Raw genomic sequence first — 20079 nt, forward strand, 5'->3', positions numbered from 1 at the left:
GCACCAAGTGTTAAGATTTTTTGTTCTGACTTGTTAATACTGTATTCAGATACTTGAATTATGTCAATTCACTTCTTGGTGATAATTAGCAAAGTTCCAGAATGAGACAATTATAAAAGAATGAGAAGATAATTTGAGTGATTTCATTTCATTGTGTGACTCTGGGTAAGTGGTGGAAACGCGCTGATTTTCCTGAGTGTTTGAATGAGTCTGTATGTCATTATGAGTTTAGTTTACTGCTAAAGAAAAGCTCAGTCACCCAAAGGTCAGAGAACCAAGAGCTCTCATCTCTACATGTCCCGTATGCTGATGGTTACTGTGCGTTTCGCCGTTTGGGACTTTGATGTCAAACTCGTCCCTTTTCACTCTGGAACCATCTGGGGCCAGGGCTGCTTCCTTCCTGCCTCGGCCGGAGCGATGGTGGTGGAGACATTGCCTCCGGAGTCAGGCTGCCCCAGGTTCAATCCCAGACCCTTTCACCATCTGTGTCAGGTCCCTAGGGCTGCTCTCACAAAGCACCACAAACTGGGGTGCTGCGAACAACGCAGATGTACTTCTCACAGTTCTGGAGGTCACAAGCCCCAAATCAGGGCATCGCCCGAGCCCTGACCCCCTGAGACTCTGGATGGACTCCTTCCTTGCCTCTCTGGGCTTCGGGTGGTGGCCCCACAGTCCTTACAGCTGCGTCACCTCCCTCCCCACCTCCATCGTCACGTGGCGTCCTCTCTGTGTCTCTGTGTTTACATGGCATTTTCTCTTCTTATAAGGACACCAGTCCTGTGGGATTAAGGCCCACCCTACTGACCTCCTCTTAACTGCATTACATCTTCGAAGACCCTATTCCCAAACAGGTCACGTTTCCTTTGGGGAGACACTATTCAACATCATCTGTGTGAACTTGGGCAAGTGACTTAATTTCTGTGACCGTCAACTTCTCACCATCAAAAGGAGATTATCATCCAAGGCCCCTGCATCTTGGAGGAGTGTGCGAAGTGACTTATGAAAAGTCTCCTGCATTCATTCGGTGCTCGAGAAGTGTCATTCCCCATCCTCCACTCCCCCAGCCCAATTTCTTCATTTATGCATACTTTCTACATGCATAGGCAATCGAGCAGACACCATGGGATGTGCAGAGAAGACCCCGAGCCCTGGGGAAGCTTGCACACTTTGAGGACAGATAAAAATTAAATTAATGTTTATAACAGAACATAGAATTTGGGTCTCACACATGTGCGGTATTGAGAGAGGGGAAGATTACCCACTCAGTGCTTTGCCAAGGGCCTCACAGAGAATTTGCTGCAAAGCTAGAACCTGAATCTTGGTGTAGAGCCCCAATCCAATTTCTCTTCTATTCACATTGCGCAGTTATATCAGTTATCATCTTTGAACCACTTAAACATTATAACACATAATCCCTGTTTGCCCACTGATGCTCCGATGTCATGTACCAGCATCTTTTGGGGATGCCCATCACCTTCAGGTGGCCCCTCCATGGCCCCCATACACTCTCCTCCCGGTTCCCGGCCTTCCGCACACTGCAGGGTAGAAAATCATATTCTTGCCTCTTATCAAAAAAAAATCACTGAATACCTCCATCATCCATAGATCATTTCAGACCATTCAGTGTGATCAAAATGATGAGCAAGATTTTTCAGAGCCGTGCTTCTAGCACTACAATTCATGTTCAGTCTCTGTTGCTTGCTATTTTTACCCCCTCCTGTACCCTGAGTTGATACATGAGCGAAAATCTATGTGTGAGAAGGGAGGGTGTTGATGATGCAGCCGTATTTATTTTGTCTGACTCATGGCTAGCAATATCATGACAATTCTCAATCCAGGGCAAATAATATGGTAAGTTTTTGGTGACAGTGCTGAAAAGACTTTAGAGGGGAAATGAAAGTCTGCTGCTGAAAAAGTCACACAGGTGTATTTTCTCAGTATTTATGTTATACCCCAGACCCACAGTTCCTGCTGCGCTTCCCCCTCCAACTTCGCTTCTCTACCGCCCTTGCAGAAATAAGGAGCTGCGGTGGCCGCCAGTGGGACACGTCCAGACCTCTCAGTGCTCTGCTGGATGGGGGTGGTGAACCGGGTGTGTAGGTGACACACCGCCTTCCTTAGATGCCCTCAAGAAACAAAAGACTCATTTGAGAAGATGCCAAATTTGCTGCAACAAACTTTAGATGAAAAGCTGAGATATTTTACAGAAAATAACAGAAAACTTAGGTGATTTAATTATCACCTTTGAGTTCCCAGGGCAGCCCAACGTGAGGATCATAAGCACACCAGATGCAGTTAGATTTTCTTCTCGTTTCTCCTGTCTCTCTCCTTCCCCCACTTCCTCCCCTCCCCCTCCTGTTCTTCCCCCTTCTCCTCCTCCTCCTAATGTGGTTTGGCTTACATGTCAGGCTAGATGCCATAAGTGCAAATGAAAACTTCACATAGATTTTTTTTTAATGGGTCATATAATTTTGAAAGGCATTTTTTTTAGAAACCCATAGGAAAACTTTATATAGTCATGAATTTCAGCCAAAGAGTGAAATTTAATTATTCTGAGGAACTTTCCAAAACTAAAATGTCCTTCTAGAAGATTTAAAATACTCAGTATCTACTCAATGGGGAGGAAGCTTCTCTACCTCTCACTTAAATAAAACTTTTGGGTGTTTTGGTGTCCCTTTATTATAGATACTAACTACCTCTAGATTCACTCTCAAACACTAACAAAGAATGTTGGAATACATTAAAAGGTGTATTTTAAGAGTATTCTACAAATTTAAATGAGAACTAATAGATTCATATTCTTCCTCTTCGAAGTTTCTTTTGATAAATGCTTTGCATCACTCCTGATAATATTAAAGATGCATTCAGGATTGAGAGATATATTGGGTTCCTTTTAAAATAACTTTCCTTTTAAAGGATAAGGGCTGTTTCTTAGTGGTCCAATGTGAAATGCACAATGGATGGAGATTTGGGGGTGCGTGGGATAAAGTAAGAATGGGAAAAGTTTAAGAAACAAGGTAACAAAGGCAACCCTGTTGAAGATAATCCTTTGATGACCAATTCAGTCATGGCTTTCCTGTCCCCACTGCTTTTTGCAGGTATAAGCCCTTGGCTGAGACCCTCCCGGATGACAAGAGGATGCTGCCAGCTGAGGAGAGATGCCGGCTGGCTCTGCAGCAGTGCCCATTACCAGGCTGGCAGGTGGGTGACCTACAAGCTCCTACCAGAGCAGTTAGGGTTTCCAGTAGGGAAGCAGAGTCCCCATGGGGAGCTGCCCCAGTCTCACTGGCAAAAACAAATTTCTGTGATGTGTTTGCAAAGACAGACGCTAAGTGTAGTCCCTGGAAACATATCAGTCCTTCTGATTCACTGGTTTCATCAGCAAACACAGGATGAAGGAAGCTCGGAGCCTCTGTTTACAGCGTGGGGAGCAGTCCGGAAGCCCCACTAAGTTTGCCCACATCCCAGCCCCCAGTGCTGGTACCAGAGCTTTCTGGAGTGTCTAAAAGAGTGCAGAAGTCAGAGGATCCAAAATGGGGCGGGGGGGGGCGGGGATTGGAAGAGCTCAGGGGTCTGCTGGAGGGATAGCCAGGCTTCCAGAAGGAGGAAGGAGCAGGAGACAGAATAGCAGGGAGATGCTCCCCCGAAACACAAGGGCATAGTTTGGATTTTGTTTAATCCCTGAAGCAATTCAGAATGCCACCGTGACTAGGGTTAGGAAGAGAAAGAGGAATTTAAAAAGTAAAACAACTGAGAAGGTAATGTTAGAGCAATAACAGGAAATAGAATAGAGTCCACGACACCAGGAATTATTGCAAGTTCCTAGATATAAAACATCTGAAAGTGCATTGGTGGCAAAGAGCTTGGTGGCCAATAGCTTAGGCAAAACATAACCATTACTGGAAAGCAGACATAAATCTCATTTTTAAAAAATGAGAGGGAGATAGAGCATCTTCAAGTGAAAATGCATGATAGTTGATGAGGCCAGAAAAGAGTACTTTAGTGCAGAAATGACATGAAGAGAAGGTTCAGAATTGCTGATGTGTCTGAAAGTGGCCCCGTGTGGGTAAGACAGGTACTGAATCCTGGATTGACACTAACACCCTTATCCGTCTACGATGAAGAACTAAGAACCTCGCACTTTAGCATCGATGAGTAACGTTTTCATCGTCGGTGCCCCCCAACCTCTTTCTTTATTATCCTTTCCCCTGTTCTTTCTTTTTTTTACCTAATAATGGAGTTAAGCTTTAAATAGCGGTCTGAAGGAGGACGCTCACACAGTCGGTAGTAGGCATGAACGCACATTTGTGCCAAAAGATTGGATAAAAAAAGGAGGAAAGAGGACTTGCTAACACAGAGTGATGTCAGCTAGCCCCGCTCCAGTCAGTGGCATAAGATGTGGGCTCACATGCAGAATTGTTCAACAAGCCTGTAGGCGGTGAAGTTCTTTCAACTGACTCATTGTCAGAACTTTTAAGCCAGTACCTGAACAGTAGTGTTTCCTGAATATAGAACACGAAGATTTTCTCGTTGCATTTTGTTCTTTAAAAAAACACAGATAAGAATAATTTACTTTATTAATGTTGAGAAAGAAGGTTGACTTGTCGAGACAAAGTGAGGGAATCTGGAAGAATTCTTCCACTGTGAGAGTGACCGGCAGGGACCGTAACACCTGACCAGCCATTGTTCCTCCGAGACACCTGTGTAGAGTGTGAGGTCAGACGTGGGCAGCAGGGGGGTGGGGAGCAACCCAGTGCAGCCTGGCAGCTGTCCCTCCGCCCACGTGTGCTAGGACACTTGACAGTGCAGCTGGGGACAGTATGACACTGAATTCCACATACATTGGGACTTTGAAAAAGTGCATCAAAATAAAAAATGCGGAAGAGTTCCCATTTCATTACACTAGTTTATTTTCCCTCACTCTTTATCTCCCCAAAGGAGGCCAAAAATACAAGACAAAGAAAAAAAAGAAACGTATTCATTTGCTGATCATGTTTGTTTATGCGTTCCCTATTGAATAGTTAGGAAAGATGGCTTTCTCCAGCTTCTCCAAGATGTAACCCTTCATATACTTTATGCTATAAGACAAATCATTGACTTCACAGAAATAAAGCTCATTCATGTTTCACTCTTGTGCTAGTCAAACAGCAAATGAAGTTTTTTAAAAAATTATTTATTTCTGACCTAGAAAGGCAGACCCCTCAGTTTCAGAAACAAAGCATTTGTTCGAAACGCGTTGATAGTTACAGGCAGAGTTGTTACCACCATCTTCTGGTTGGTTAATGAGGACGAGGATTAAATAGGAGCTGTTTGAAGCAACAGCAGGTCCTAACGGGTGGCTCTTGTATGGGCAGCCTGATCCTCAAATTGCTGAGTCCAACTTACACTTCTGTGAAGCCGCCTGTGTTCATCTTTGGCTGTGAGCGGTTAGCGAGAGATTAATGGCTATTCTTCTCCAAGTTTTTTGGAAGCGATGCTAGAACATAAAGGGATTGGAGTCATCCTTTGCTGCGTGAATCTGCGTAGAGTGTTAGCTAGAAATTCAATTCTCTTAGCTAAAAATATGATCCTTTAATTGTGGCTCTGTTGGGTCTTGGGGATCTTGTGAGATTGCTTCCTTTCTCCCAGACATTGATCAGAGCCTGTGCAGGAAAGCCTCTGCATCATCAGTAGCCGGATTCTAGCCCCATTGTTCCTGTTCTTTCGCACGTTACAGCAATTCCATCAGTGGTGCTGAGCACCGGGATTTCCTTCTGTTTCAGACGAGGAGAGACGTCTTCCCTTCCGTGTTGTGCATTTGTTTACCAATCCGTGTGTGCTGTTTATTGTTTATGTAGCCGTGGGTTTGGAGTCGGTACGTGAGGCACTGGAAATCCTGATATTTCATAAGTAACGATTCCTCTCATCCTTGGAATTTGTTACAACTATTTATAGGGTTTTTTGTTTTGTTTTGTTTGCTTTATTTGAGTTAAGCCCTATAACAATTCCATGCAGAAGAAGGAAGGTAGGCACTGAACAGGAATAACCTCATTTCAGACGTGAGCAGGTCGTCTTAGAGCGAGACATACTGATCAAAACACAAGGTGCGGTGAATATTTCGTTTCGGTGGGGAGGCCCCTTTGCTGGGACCAGACCCGGGTCTTCTGTGCTGTGCTCTTTCTCCTGCACTCGCCTCGATCTGCATCTTTTAATGTAGGTACCAAAAGTCCCTTTCCTCAGACTACAGAACTTGAAAGGCATGGATTATGCATCCCGGCCTGAGCTTCCATCAGAGGCACCGGTAGCTTCGTTTATGAGTCGGAGCAGATTGCTTCCTGTAGTTCGTGTCTCTTTTCTGTTTCTGATTCGCCCAGTAGATGGAGGAAAAACAAGCTGGCTGCTTCCCGTTGCTGGCGATTCTGATCGGAATGTTTCTTATGCAACCGTCAGCCCACTGACCCTTCAGCAGCCAGGGCTTTTGGAGGCTAGGTCCTGACTGCATTTTGCAAAGAAAAGGAGGAGAAGGAGAAAGGGAGAAAAGAAGGAATTGGACTCAAGGGAAGAAGTGTTTGACTCTGGCCAGTGTTTAATGTCAGCTCTAGTCTGAGAGCGGAGACCTAGATGCTCCGGGCATCCGGAGGAAACAGCAGGTGTGGTGACGATTCTCAGGCCAGATGCGAGTCTAGGGGACGCTCGCCTCGTGTTCACCCCTTGGGCAAAGGCAGGTGGAGAACAGCCCTGCTGAAGCATGCAGGTTGCCAGCTTTGCTCACGACCAAGCCCCCACCTCCCTGTCCTCTGCTTGTCCTCACTCGTGAGGTTGCCCACCTTCGACCAAGTGGCTGTCTGTCTGTCCTCCACCAGCGAGGAAGTGCATCCAAGGAGGCCGCGGCTGCCGGGTTTGCTGCTGTGTCTCCAGCACAGGTGATGGAAAGATGCAGGCAGACACTCTGTGCAGATTTGCAGGGCCAGTAAATGAGTCTGTGTCAATAAGAAGCTACCAAACCTACGCTATAGTTTAGATATGAGTATACACAGACATATACGAATTTTTAAAACCTGGAACAATTCACGAAAACCTAACACTGCTAATATCTGGGGAATGGTTTTGGAATGAGAATCAAATGGAATTTTTAGCTTGTATCTATGTTTAGAAGGTACATGTATCTATGCATTACTCCTGTAATTATAAATGACTTTTAAAATTTGTAGCCACTCCCTAAGTACAATTTAAGTGGAATATTGTGTAGGGTCAACTTAATTATTTTAAGCTTTTATGAAAAAAAAACAGTAAATCACACTGACCATGTTTTCCCTAAAGCATTTTTGTTTCCAAATAATAATTATCCTATTGCATAATTTACACCACCGGCCCTTTCTTCTCAAAGGCATCTTCACAGGACTCGAACTGGTCCCCACAAGTTTGGGCAGTCTCACTCAGGCCATTACTCCCTTTACATACTCAGCATCACTGTTTTAACAGAAGGGGGTTTTAATTTGATGAAAAGCGAAGAAAAATCATGAGGTAGTGATGACTGGAAAAGCATCCTGTTTGGTGATGGTTTCTTGTTCATGTTGATGAAATGACATATTTTAAAAATATGCTGGATGAATCAGAACTTTATCCTTATTTCAAGGCAGAATTTAAGTTGCTCAAAAAGAAATAGAAGGTTCTTGAAATGATTTGAGTGGACTCTACATGACTGCCTTCCAGGACTGTGTTCTGTCTCACCAGAGGTATTTTTCTTTATGAAACAAAGAGTCTGTGGCGTACTTCATTTGTGGTGAAGAAAAAATCTACACAGTTTGAAAACAAATTAAATTAAGCCGCTAGTTATTAACCTTCTACTATTTGGTGTTTTCTAAATTATTCAGGTATTTAATTTATTTGAATATATACATTTTTAATTCAGTCCCACTTTAAAAGGTAACTTTAAAAATAAGCCCTCCGGACTGTGTACATTTAATCAAACACTTTCTGCCCTGATTTACCCCAGCCATAGACCAGCGACTGGCAGGCACTTTGGCTCACATGAGACGTGCGTGTTTTGCCATGTTATGTCATTTATATAAAGGGAAAACTTTTGAAACTAATTCTAAGTGGAAAAATAAATGGTATCATCTGATTTTCACACATTTTATATGAATCAACTGGTTAGAGGATGCTTTCTTCTGTGTAGTTATTTGAATGCTATATTCATTTTAAAGCCATCTGGAGGGTGACGAAGAGAGAAACAAATCTGTTAGAGCCCGTTCACAGGTGCCAGGGGTGCCGTGCAGCCCCCAGCACTGGTAGGGCCCAGGGGGAGCCGGGCTGGGGGATGGCTGACCCCCACTTAGCAAGGCTTTCACAGGGATAGGTTGCACTGTCGTTCCAGACTTTTCTAGAACTTTGGGGTGAGAGGAGCTTTGCGGACAAGCAGAGTGTCCTGTGTGACACCTGTTGCAGGACAGCGTGGAAGGAGAAATTTCGATGATAACCTGAGAGGGACTTCACGTTTTCTCTAAGGCTGTATGAATGGGGAGTCAGACACGGGAAGGCTGCCGGTGACTCGCTCAAGATGGTACAGACAGGAAGTAAGAAACGCAATTAGAACTTTAACTTGACCTCAGCTACCCACCTGATATGATTCTTACTCCTTGTGTGCGTGAGAGAGAAAGGAAGAGAGACTCTGAAGGAAGTAACAAAGGGCAGACTCCACATTCAATGAAATGTACACTTCCTGTTTGTGCTTATTCACTAACAGAAACAATTACAGGACTTCCCTGGCGCTACCTATTGCAGGGGGCACGGGTTTGATCCCTGGTCAGGGAACTAAGATCCCACATGCCAAGTGGCGTGGCCAAAACCGTAAATTAATTAATTAAAAAACAATTACAATAATTATTTTCGTCGTCATCATCCTCTAATGTAATTTTCATTCCTTATATCTTCTCATGTAAGGCATGGCCTAGATTCTACTGCATGTCTCTCTAAAATATACGGCCTTGGAAGGACTCACTCTGACAGTACTAAGAATTGCAAGATTAACATAACATTAAATAAAATCATTGGATGAAGGAGTGATTATTTCATTAATCTGAAATAGTCCAGTAGAGAAAAGACAATAAAAGTAAGAGCAAGAAACTGCTAAAAGTTTTAAACATGCTCCACTTTCTTTACATCTTTGAAGACGAGACCATTGTATAAGGGACCTTGGCTCTTATTAGGACAATAAATTAATGGTTTATAGCCTTTGTTTTATTACTCGAGGGGCACATCATAAATCAACCATAAGTTCAAGCTAGAAAATAGCCTATAAAATTACTCTTTCTCTCATATTCCTCCTCTTTCTCTGGCATTATTAATGTTGAAAATAATAAAAATTAGGGACCTAAGAGTATCTCTTGGTACTATGTGCATTGTGACCGGGACGTGCTATATATGTGCACGTATATGTGTTTCCTTTTTTCTCGTGTACTAAACACGTACGTATACACATATATATGAATATAATTTTGTTATAGTGTTCAATCTTTATAAGAAACTTGAAAATTAGAGAAGAAAATATAGATCACCCACAACTGAACTACCTAAAGATAATTACTCCAAACCCTTGGTGCGTATTCACTCAGTATTTAAAAATAACATTACAGATGTTTGATTCTTGGACATTGTGTTTCCCTTTTGACTCTGAAATTTATTGAGGACAAATACGACATCTCTTTTTTTCTTATATATTTTCACACACACGTGTGTGTGTGTGTGTGTGTTTCATGATCACGTCTCCTGGGGTCTGGGTCATAGTAGACAACCAGTGTTTGTTAAATGAATGAACGAACGAACCTCCTACCTATTACACATTTCTTTTGGAAATGAAAGTATCCACAATCGAGTCTGGCTGATACGTGTGATAGTTTCTTTTTTAAAGTCGTTTTATGTTTTCCTTCTGAGCCTCATTAAGCAAAAGGCTTAGTGTAATATCTGGCACTCAACCATTGCTAAGTGAGAACAGGGTATGCCTATGGCTAATGCAATTTTCAGGTCTTAGGAATCAATCTACTTTCTTCTAAGTCCAGGTCAACGAGCCTTACTGAGCATCGTTTGTGTCCTGATATTACACAGGCCGTTGTGATGCAATGTTAAGGAGGAATGGCCTGTCCCCCTCACAGGGGTCTTACAGTCTAGTCTGGGGGGGGATGGGAGGGTGTACCATGAACAGTAAACGAATAAATAATTACAGGTTAGGGTCCTGTAACTCCTCACTGGTAGGGAACCAAGGTGGACACTGTGATGGCGAATCCCAGGGTCCCTAGCTCAGGTGGGCGGGGATCATAATGGGCATCTCCACAGCCACCATGTTCAAGCTGAGACCTGAGGGCTGGCAAGGAGCCAGTCACGTGACGGGGCAGGAAGCAGGGCGGGGCGGGAGCACTCTGTGCCATCCCAAGGGGAGGGCAGCCCAAGAGAAGAAAGCTGATGGGAGCAGGATGGTGGAGCCCTGAACACCCACCGGTGACAAGGGGAGAGACCACACTGCGGGGCAGTGTTTCTCAGCCTTTGTTATTTCACTGTCACTACCCTCCATGGGAAAAAATGAATGAGGGAATAGGACGGGGGGACAAAATCTTAGCTGTTCCAATAGTTTGTGGTCCTTCAAGGATCAATCTTCCTGGACAAGCTTGGCTCTTGACAACGACTGAAAGAATGGTGGTCCTGCCTACACCTGATCCAAGTCCATCTCTTCTGCATCAGTCTTGTCTTCCCCACTCCAGACTGATGTAGTCATTCAATAAGCCCTTATTAAGCATCTGTTGTACACCACCCATCTTGTCATAGCTAAGGGGGGTTTTGCCCTTCAGAAGCCAATGTCACCCTCTGAGGCAGAATCCACCTTGCTGAGAATGGATGCTTAGAGGGACGCAGGGACCAGAACCAGGGGGACTCGTATGAGCCAAACACAGTGTTCTACTTCAAGTTCAACGTGAAGCCATTGACGAGCTTTAAGGAGGGTGTTCACATGATCTGATTTAGGCTTTAAACATGAAAAAATGGATCGTTGGAAAGCAAGACTAGAGCTGGGAAGCCAGGCAGTCAACGTAAGGTGGTAACCTACATGAGACACAGCAGAGGTAGATGGACAGAGAGGGTCGCTGAGGCAGAGAAGGGACGGAACCTCACAGGGACCTTCAATCAACAGTCTTATCACATTGGACTGCCTCAAAGAGTGAACTCTCGTTTAAAACCGGCACATTAGTGTAGGTCAGGAATCTGCTCAAGCTCTTATGTGCAGGTGTGAATTTGCTGCACAAAATATGTGTGGCACTCCAAAAGATGGGAAAGACCATATGCTATTGCTTATATATGGACTCTAAAAAGTAAAAGAAAAAAAAAAGGTACAAATGAATTTATTTACAAAACAGAGATAGAGTCACAGATGTAGAAAACATACGGATGGTTACTGGGGGGAAAGGGAGGGAAGGGATAAATTGGGAGATTGGGACTGACATATACACACGACTATATAGAAAATAGATAACTAATAAGGAGTTACTGTAGAGCACAGGGAACTCTACTCAGTACTCTGTAATGGCCTATAAAGGAAAAGAATCTAAAAAAAGAGTGGATATATGTATATGTATAACTGATTCACTTTGTTGTACACCTGAAACTAACACAGCATTGTAAACCAACTATACTCCAATAAAAATTATAAAAAAAGATGGAAAGGACCTGGCCCTATTGGAGTTGAAAGCAGAAGACAGTTCACAAAAATAAACATAGATGAGTCTCAAATCAAACATGAACACACCACAGAACATTAGGAAAGCTAGGTAATTTTTTAAAAGTCTAAAACTCTAAAAATACTCCTAAAGAAGATGATCAGGATGAAGGGCTATGAGGATTCATGTTTTTAGAAGTAAAGCAAACATCAAAGTACATAAATGGCAGTAACGTGGCTGTTGCTGGTGGTGGCAGTGCTCCCCGAGTTTGTGTCTGTACACACCCCAGTGAGGACAATGGCTCTGATTGTGTTTATGTTGCTGTTAATCATTTATAACATCACATTCCACAGGGAAGGTGAATATTATTGATATTATTGGGCACATTTTGTTAAAAAGACAGACTAAAGGTGCTCCTTAAATGAATCCGTTAACTTATCCAGTGCATTTTCCTCTGTGATTTTGGAGCTAATCAGCCTCGTCTGGGATTGGCACTGGTTTGTTTTTCATAATGTGTCACTATGGGGTGAGGAGATTTGTTTTTTCTGTTAAGCACTCTTGACCATATTGGTACGATTTCCATAATGAAATAATACATATGATCACATAGTGTGTAATTCACTCGTAAGCACAAAATTGTAGTTTTTATTCATCACTGCTTGCTGTACAGGTCATACTGTTCTAGGTGAGAGCAATTAATTTTTCTTAACCGGTAATTATATGTAATTCGAGCCAAACCACTTTCTTCAAATACCAGAAGATACAGTACTCTTTTAGATGTGTGTAGCTGTAATTATCTTTTCTGCATTGAAGTTAAACTTCAAGAATAGTCTATTTATAACAAAGAGAAAAGAACTTGTATTTTAGTACAAATGTATCCTTTGAGGATGTTTAAAAGTACATTCAGAGCCAGACTGAACATTAGAATATTTATATTTAGTAGTTTTTCAAAGCCACCACGAAAATGTAAAATCTTGTAGTATTATTAATAAATGAAAATATGCAAAATAGTGGTCTTCTGTAGACACTTAAGGAATCAAAGAAGCAAACAGGGGAAATATGTGAATTCAGCCTGAAAAAGATGGCTTTTAGTTAAATGGTTGTTTTACTGAACTTCCTCAAAGGATAAACCAGATTCTATCCATCCTCATGGTCCTAGAGCCTGGCACAGTGCCTGGTATTAGGAAGGCCCTAGGCACATGTTTGATTTATGACTGGAGGGATGGAGGGGTGGATAGATAGAAGGATGGAGGGATGGATGGAAGGATGAAGGAATGAAGGGAGGGATGGAGGGATGGAAGGATGGATGGAGGAATGGAAGGATAGATGTAGGGATGTAGGGACAGATGGGTAGATGGATGGAAGGATGGAGGGATGGAAGGATGGATGGAGGGATGGGTGGAAGGATGGAGGGATGGAAGGATGGATGGAGGGATGGGTGGAAGGATGGAGGGATGGAAGGATGGATGGAGGAATGGAAGGATGGATGGAGGGATGTAGGGACAGATGGGTAGATAGATGGAAGGATGGAGGGATGGAAGGATGGATGGAGGGATGGGTGGAAGGATGGAGGGATGGAAGGATGGATGAGGAATGGAAGGATGGATGGAAGGATGGATGGATGGATAGAGGGATGGGTGGAAGGATAGAGGGATGGAAGGAGGAATGGAGGGATGGGTAGAAGGATGGAGGGATGGGAGATGGATGGAGGCACAGATGGGTGGATGGACGAATGGTGAGTGAATAGATGGATAAGACAGACAGATGGTAGGATAGGTGGGTGAATAAATGTGAGACAGGAAAACCAGGAAAAGATATAAGGTACAATGCACCTAAGTACTACATGAAAATGATAAATAACCAGGAATGTGTGAAGGACTGTCCATAGCGTGCCTGTGGAAATGCTGGGCTTTGGGAGGCTGCTTCTGTTTGAAAGAGATTACCTGGTAGGTACAGAAAGTGCTCTGCGTGGTAAAAAGGAGAAAGATCTGTGTTTTAAAGGAACACAGTGACATTCTCAGATCAGCAGGAAGAAAAACAAACCTGATGGGAGAGAGACACAGACATCAAAACACATAAAAAAGTGTGTTGTTCTTATGATTGCCAATAAAGCTATTTTAAAAACTGAACAGATTGACATTGGTAGGGCACTTTAAGAGATAGATACCAGGGCATTTTTTGAAATTCTAATATTACAGTAAAAGAAGTTGACTACTTTTAATCTAGCTATGATATATCTTGTCTTTAAATGGGAAGCATTTGTTTGAACAATGCTTAATGTGTTTAGAGCAAAGGAGATTAAAATTTTTTAAGAATAATTTTCTGTCTGTAATAACAAGCATAGAGCATTTTGCAGCAAAGATATAAGCATCCACAATAAACTATTTCTCATTAAAATATAATCTGGTAATTATATGTGGTAACTATTAATAAAAACCTTCCAATAATATGACATACAATACATAGGAGACATACGAGATAGCATCTAACAACAATGGCAACAGTGGTGACACCATTCAGTAAGAACTCTGTGCTCAGATGCTGTAGGCCCTTGATACTGTCTGCACAAGCCTTGGTTTCTACTCTCAGGGAGTATGTGGGAAGTTAGAATAACAGTCAATAGCATCTCTTTTAGAGGAGTGAAATGTGTTAGATCTTCAGAGATTAATAAAGATCATATTATGGAGGACTTTGAATACTAAACCCTGAAGTATGCATTTTAGCTTAGAGGCAGTATAAAAACATGGAAGGTTTCTGGAATATTAAAAACTTGGAGGCAGTGAGCAAGGTGAGTCCAAGAGTAGGTAAAGAATTAGAGGATGAAATAGGTCCTAGATTTTGGTTTACAACTATACCAGAATGTGATGGCACCAGAAATATGAAATTTAACATCTTTGTTTCTTGAACTGCATGAGATGCATTTGTTTTTTTTCACGGTACGCGGGCCTCTCACTGCTATGGCCTCTCCCGTTGTGGAGCGCAGGCTCTGGATGCGCAGGCTCAGCGGCCATGGCTCAAGATGCATTTTTATAAAATGAATGAATTCATATAGTTTAAACAGATATAATTTTTTAAAGATTCATTTATTTGAAGTAAATTAAATTTTAAATATCTGCGTTCATGTTGTAGCTCATGTCCCTTAAAATCACTTTCTTTGAAATTCTGCTCTTTCTATTTTGTCATTCCATCTACTTTCCTTCACCCAATATGTCTAAATTATGACCTTTATATTTTTCCAACATTATTCTAGTCCACAAATACTTCACAGTCAAGTTGAACATTCAGACAGGTCTACCAATAATGACAAAACCGGGAATTCAGTGGTATTCTAGAGATATCTTCAAGGTACATTAGTGACATAGACACACTACTGTAATGAATTCATTGTTATAAATTATACACTAGACTGAGAGTTGATGAAGCCATCTGGGTTTTGAAGGATGAACGGGGGCTTATCAAGCAGATGATTTAGAGAGAGATGAAGACAAATAAACAGTATACATTAAGCCAGAGGAAAAAAACAAGTTCCCATTTCGGAACTGTAAGAACTATGGTATAGTTTGAGAATAGATAAACTTGAATGCATTGAAAAAGGATCTTACTACAGAAAGTCTAACAAACATTTCAAAAGAGTTTGAGCAATATCCTGAAAATCATGACCTGGTATTACATTTTTTTTTTTTTTTTTTTTTTTGCGGTACACGGGCCTCTCACTGCTGCGGCCTCTCCCGTTGCGGAGCACAGGCTCCGGACGCGCAGGCTCAGCGGCCATGGCTCACGGGCCCAGCCGCTCCGCAGCATGTGGGATCTTGCCGGACCGGGGCACGAACCCGTGTCCCCTGCATCGGCAGGTGGACTCTCAACCACTGCACCACCAGGGAAGCCCCTATTAGATAATTTTAAGCATGAAAGTAACATAGTGAGATTGATGTTTAGAAAGATCGCTCTGAAGATAGTTCTGCCCGTGGTCTGCCAATCAGCGAGGAGTGGTCAGATGGGGGACGTCCCTAAAAAGGTGAGGCCAGTGGTATGTGCTTCCTGCCATGGAAACGGGAAGTGTGGGTCCCTTTACGCTTCCCAGAAGGGCAGCCCTCCTCTGCATCTGCCTCTCTGTGATTGAAATCAGTAATCAGTGATGATGATGAAGGGAGGGAGCGCCAGGGGAGGAACCTCACAGGTGCCCTCCACATCTCTCTACTGCAGCGTCCAGGCCACCTACACTCCATGGCAACTGCCCATCCAGCTCTTGTCTGTGCTCCTACAGCCTACACCTCTAAAACAATCCCTGGAAACTGTAGCGGTGAGCGAAACGTTCGAAGTCGTCGGTGACAATTGTGTTTAATCTTTTAAAATCTGTCACTTCAAAGAAGAAAAAAACAAAAAAACTTAATGGTTTTCTAATAAAAATAGCGATGACTCTAATTCACAGGTGGTTTACTTTTACAGGAGTCAGAATGACATTAACATTTTCATCTCACATAGGAGATGATGCATCTAGGAGTTGCACTCTCCATCTAGGGAACACAGAAGCAGAGAACTCAGTAGGAGGACGTGTCAACCTCTCCTTTTCTCTGGTTGTGAGAGCATCTTTTTATAAGAGAATGCAGCCAAAATCAAGAATGTAGGTGATCTGAACATTTGGTCTCATTCAGATGAATCTTAATTTGTTGGATTTGATATAGCATACTAAGGCACTGATTACAGAGAAACTGTACATGAATTCATCACAGAGACAAAATTAAAATGGCCAACACTTTTCTCCTAGTCAGTGTCACTAATAGACAATGTAAATCCTTGAAAATTTTGGGATCTTGTCTGGGTTTTCCTGATGAAGATAGATTCCTAGATTTACGTCCCACTAATCCATAGTATCAGTGAGAGCAGAGGCTGTAGGGACTAAAATGTATTATTCAGAATGGTTTCTGAGGAAGGAAACTGAAAGACTACTAAATAGCTAATTTCATTCTTTAAGGAGAAAGAAACATTTACTAAAAGACCAGCACAGCCAAACTAAAATTTCTAGCAAGCATCTCCAGATATAGGCGAGATAAGTCATGTGGTAAGCAATAAAAATAAAGAATAAATGAATGAATCTACCTATTGGATAACTGTAAAGTAAACCCAAATAGCTAAATAAAATTTTTTTTTAAATCATCTGAATGCGATGGCAGTACAATACCCAGCCATTTCCACGAAGTCTTCAGCTGTGTCTTAGCAGGACACTTGCAGTGTGGATTCAGACTCCCTTCCTCCCCCCTCCCACTGAATCAGAAAGCCAGAAGCCCTCCTCACTCACAAAGCCCTTGGTTTTACCTGTGCAGGGAGAATTTCCATAAGTGTACCCACACCAGAATCTCACAAGAAGCTTGGGAGTGGCCCCGTCCTCTGGCTCCCACCTACCCTGTGTCTGCCTGTCTAGCATCCTACCTTCCCTCGTATGTGTCCTGTGACTCACATTCCCATCCTCTCCTCATTACCCCAAACCGTGGATCCAAGCAACACCTCCTTTTTTGCTGCCTCAGAGTCTGGCCTGACAGGCAGATTTGCCATGTGAAACACTCAGACCATTTCTTAACTACCCACTATTGAGTCCTGTGAAATTTCTAATCATTGTGAGAAAATCCATTTCATCCATGTGTACTCCCCTTCAAATTTAGCTTTCCTATGTGACCTGAAAACTGCCTATTTCCTGAAAATACTCTACTACGAGGTTTCACTTTTTCTCATCTTCCTTGTCTTGGTGGAGGAGAGGGGTGCAGCTGAATCATTGCCCCCAACGTTCTGTCTTGTGCTTTTTTCTTTTATTCCCTCCATGGTTTATCCTATCACCTACTGAGTTCCAGGACTTATTTCCAGCTTGATGAATGACTTCTGGGCTGGGCTTATGTGTTCATTGTCCATCATGCCTTCTTTTCATCCCTGAGGACATTATCATCTGTCTCTGTGACTCATCTTATCCTAAGACCTCAGAATTCCTTGTCTTCTGTTTCTAATCTGAATCCACCTTCCCCACAACCCCACCACTTGTGAAGTGCAAGAATTCATATTCTTCAGGAGATGTAAATATACATGTGCAATGGCAAATACCTAATGCAGTACAATAAGTGAAACAAAGAATCATTCATAGGGTGCTGTGGGAACACAAATGAAGGTCACCCAAGCCCTACTGGACGTGGAGAAAAGGATATCAAAAATCCACTCCTGGAGGTGGGGTAAAAGGTAAATAGAAGTTGGCCAACAGACAAGCAACAGTTGTAGAATCTTCCAAACCCAAATAATTGATTTCATTATACTGTCCTGCTCACAGCCAAGCCCAACAATCCATTTCTCTGGCCAGTTTTAAGCAGGAACTTTATAAATTTTGAATACAGTTTCCAAAATTATTTTTATAAAAGTTAGATGGGATCCTCTTTAAATCTTCTAGTGTATACCCAATGTTCACAGGAAAATGTCTGTTCTTCACAATGTGGCCACTGGTTATATGTGTGGCCTCTTCCCTTATCACACTCCACAGGGCTGCACCTCAAGATGGTTTGTCGTCTTCTGTTCCTTGCCTAGTTTTTCTGTCCCATATTCATCTTTTCCCATCATCCCTGGAAAATTTTTATATCCCCAAATCTAGCACAATTCTCAAGATAAACCTACTTTGATTTTTGGAACGGCTGTTAGAAATGTCACTAGATGATCTTATTTGCAAAGCAGAAATAGAGACACAGACGTAGAGAACAAATGTATGCATACCAAGGGGAAAAGGGTTGTTGGTGGGATGAATTGGGAGATTGGGACTGATACATATACACTATTGATCCTCTGTAGAAAATAGATAACTAATGAGAACCTACTGTATAGCACAGGGAACTCTACTCAATGCTCTTTGGTGACCTAAATGGGAAGGAAAACCAAAAAAGAGGGGATATATGTATACGTATAGCTGATTCACTTTGCTGTACAGTAGAAACTAACACAACATTGTAAAGCAACTGTACTCCAATAAAAATTTTAAAAATAAAATAAAAGTTGATTAAAAAAAAAAGAACAGGGTAAGGAGTAAAAATAAACCGTAATCCAATCCAAAACCAAAAAAAAAAAAAAAAAAAAAAAGGAAAAGAAAAAGACGTGTCGCTAGAAGAGATCTTAGTCATCCCATGCAGCTGTCTTCCTGTCCGGGGTCTCCACTGAATTAAGGGAGTAGAACTAGAATCCAGCTCTTCCACCACCATCCGGAGGTCTTGCGCCCATGGTGCGCTCCCTCCCTACATTAGTTTTCCCAGAGTGGTCATTACTGATTCTACCCGTTCTGTAGTATTGCTGCCTCTAACTCTCTGGGAGTTTCATTTTGGAACCCAAGTTTGCATGAATTTTGCTTTGGGGATTGAGTTTCCTGCAGTGAGTTACATACCACAGTCGACAATGAACAGAAAGATGACATGCTCCCTCCTTCCCAAAGCCAGCCTCACAGATTTGCTCTGTGGTGCTCACAGACAGTACCAACTGTTCTTCCTGTTGACTGCCAAAATCAGTCAGCAGTTGGGAAGAAAAAAAAAACTCTATGAATTATGGAAAATAACTAGGGAGAGAGAATGACACTACAATGGGGGGAAAAAGTGACAATTCTCTGTGGCCACCCATTCAAGTGCCTGCCTCAAATCTCAATCAATTTAAAGAAAACTAAATGAAGAAGGACATCTAGTCAACCAGGGGCCTCTGAAACAGGAGAGCAGTTGAGGGCTTGTCCTGTCCATCCAAGTGGCTAGCCCGACTGGCATAATGCAAGATTTGAGTCTCAATCTCTTGCAAAACTGCGTGCTTCATTAAGACAACAAATCTTGGCTAAGGGGAGAGCTACATAAGATGGGAAGTGACAAAATATGTTCGGAGTAAACTCCATTTCCATGTGAAAAGCTTCATAAGCTACCTCTGGCCAAGCACTCTAATGGCAAGTCTGACCTGTCAGCCTTTTTGGTACCTAATGGTGTGTATAAATGTGCCAGCTTCGGGTGTCCCTTTGACGTCTGACACAGGCTGCTGGGGTAGGTGGTGGTGTCAGCATTTTAGTGTCCGCAGCCCATGCTTGGGAGCACACGTGTTGGTCTCTCTCATCTTCACAGTGTTTGTCTCAAGTGCTAAGAAGATGACTGTGAACATATCACAAGGTTTGCCTGAGCTGTATTTTTTCCGTATCTAACAGGACATCGCCTCTGTGTGTCCACAGCTCTTCATGTTAGTATTTCCCAGGCTCTTCTGCAATTATTTGCATCTGAGCATTTCCATTGTGAAGGGCATTCCTCACACCTACCACAGTCCTGTGAATTCTTAGAAAATAAGCACAACACACCAGAAAATTATTTTGAAAACGCGTGGATGTGGCTTATTGTCATGTGTTTTCCAGAACTTTCCT

At 42.5% G+C, this 20079-nt stretch overlaps 1 protein-coding gene across 1 annotated transcript in view; it reads left to right on the forward strand.

Moving 5' to 3' along the window:
- MYO16 (myosin XVI) overlaps positions 1-20079 on the forward strand; it is a gene marked incomplete at both ends in the record, with an annotated part of 422412 nt that overhangs the window by 326163 nt on the left and 76170 nt on the right. Inside the window, one exon of the mRNA XM_081214708.1 lies at positions 3099-3201. Coding sequence (XP_081070834.1) covers positions 3099-3201 — 103 coding nt within the window. The remainder of the gene's footprint in view (positions 1-3098; positions 3202-20079) is intronic.

This window comes from Mesoplodon bidens (genome assembly GCF_964165515.1).
Source record: "Mesoplodon bidens genome assembly, chromosome: 17".
NCBI lineage: Eukaryota > Metazoa > Chordata > Mammalia > Artiodactyla > Ziphiidae > Mesoplodon > Mesoplodon bidens.